Source organism: Colobus angolensis, unplaced genomic scaffold (assembly GCF_000951035.1).
Source record: "Colobus angolensis palliatus isolate OR3802 unplaced genomic scaffold, Cang.pa_1.0 Scaffold63, whole genome shotgun sequence".
In the NCBI taxonomy this organism is placed as follows: Eukaryota; Metazoa; Chordata; class Mammalia; order Primates; family Cercopithecidae; genus Colobus; species Colobus angolensis.
The window spans coordinates 9,145,057-9,146,490 of NW_012119932.1; the positions used below are offsets into that span (position 1 = coordinate 9,145,057).

The 1,434-nt window shown below is 34.4% G+C and overlaps 1 protein-coding gene across 1 annotated transcript in view; it reads left to right on the plus strand.

Annotated features, from left to right (window-relative positions):
* HACD1 (3-hydroxyacyl-CoA dehydratase 1) overlaps positions 1-1,434 on the plus strand; it is a 17,716-nt gene that overhangs the window by 7,120 nt on the left and 9,162 nt on the right. The window contains exon 3 of the mRNA XM_011963910.1: positions 472-650. Coding sequence (XP_011819300.1) covers positions 472-650 — 179 coding nt within the window. The remainder of the gene's footprint in view (positions 1-471; positions 651-1,434) is intronic.

The window sequence follows — 1,434 nt, forward strand, 5'->3', positions numbered from 1 at the left end:
AAAAAGAAAAGAAACCCAAAAATTAGCTGGGCATGGTGGCACGCACCTGTAATCCCAGCTACTTGGGAGGCTGAGGCAGGAGAACTACTTGAACCCAGGATGTGGAGGTTGCAGTGAGCCAAGATTGTGCTACTGCACTCCATCCTGGTGTCAAGAGCCTACTCCATCTCAAGACAAAACCAAGAAAAACTACATATACATTTTTTAATATACAAAAGTATTTCAGTACTCTAAAATAAGTTGATACTATTTTATTAAAAAGACACTGCCTATTGTGGAAACTGATATTAGGAAAAAAAGGATGATAATTAATAAGCAAATGATTAAAGTAGAACTATTAACCTATGTAAGATTATCGTAATTATGTAAAGAAAAGAGAACTTTGAAGTTTAAATTTAGTAGCAGCAATAGACTTGTAAAGTCAAATAACTATTCTAGAAAAATAATTCTCTGAGGTTTTTCTTTCTCCAGATATAATTTTTTTATCATCTTATATCCTGTCGGAGTTGCTGGTGAACTTCTTACAATATATGCTGCCTTGCCGTATGTGAAGAAAACAGGAATGTTTTCAATAAGACTTCCTAACAAATACAATGTCTCTTTTGACTACTATTATTTTCTTCTTATAACCATGGCCTCATATATACCTTGTAAGTATATACTTATTAGTACTTTGATTTGACATATGATGTGGAAATTTTTGAAAGGATATAATAATAAGCAAGGGGAAATAATTAGAAATAATTGCTTATAAATACATTAAAACTTCAGTTTAACCCCATATTTACTGTGAATTTGGGAAAATTGAAGGGAGAGTGAGGCAGAAGACATTTCACTTGCTATGAGAATAAAGGCAAGTAAATTAACGCATGGATGATTGCTTTCTCAAAATCATGTAAACATCAGCTTAGTATGATTTGTTTTTTAAAGAAAGATAAAAATAAATTATGTTTAAAGCATTAGTGCACTTTTTACAAGCATCTAGAATTATATGTCTGAATATAAACACTCTATCCAAGAAAATGTCAGATTATTTCTATCTATTCATTAAGCATATACTTGGAAAAATCATCTAGGAGTAGTTTTGAGTCTTGTTTTTGTTGCTCTATGTACTTGCAAATAATAAAGACTCTTTTCTTAAAGGATTTTGAGTAAGTCAGCCTCTTCACTAATTTCTCATCATCTTTCAGTAGTTGCAGTGAATTGGTGAGGCTTTGCTCCATTTAAGTGCTAATAATGAGGCAAGGCTCAGTGGCTCACGCCTATAATCCCAGCACTTTGGGAGGCCGAGGTGGGTGGATCACCTGAGGTCAAGAGTTCGAGACCAGCCTGGCCAACATGGCAAAACCTTCTCTCTACTAAAATACAAAAATTAACTGGGCATGATGGTGCATGCCTGTAATCCCAGCTACTCAGGAGGCTGAGGCAGGAGAA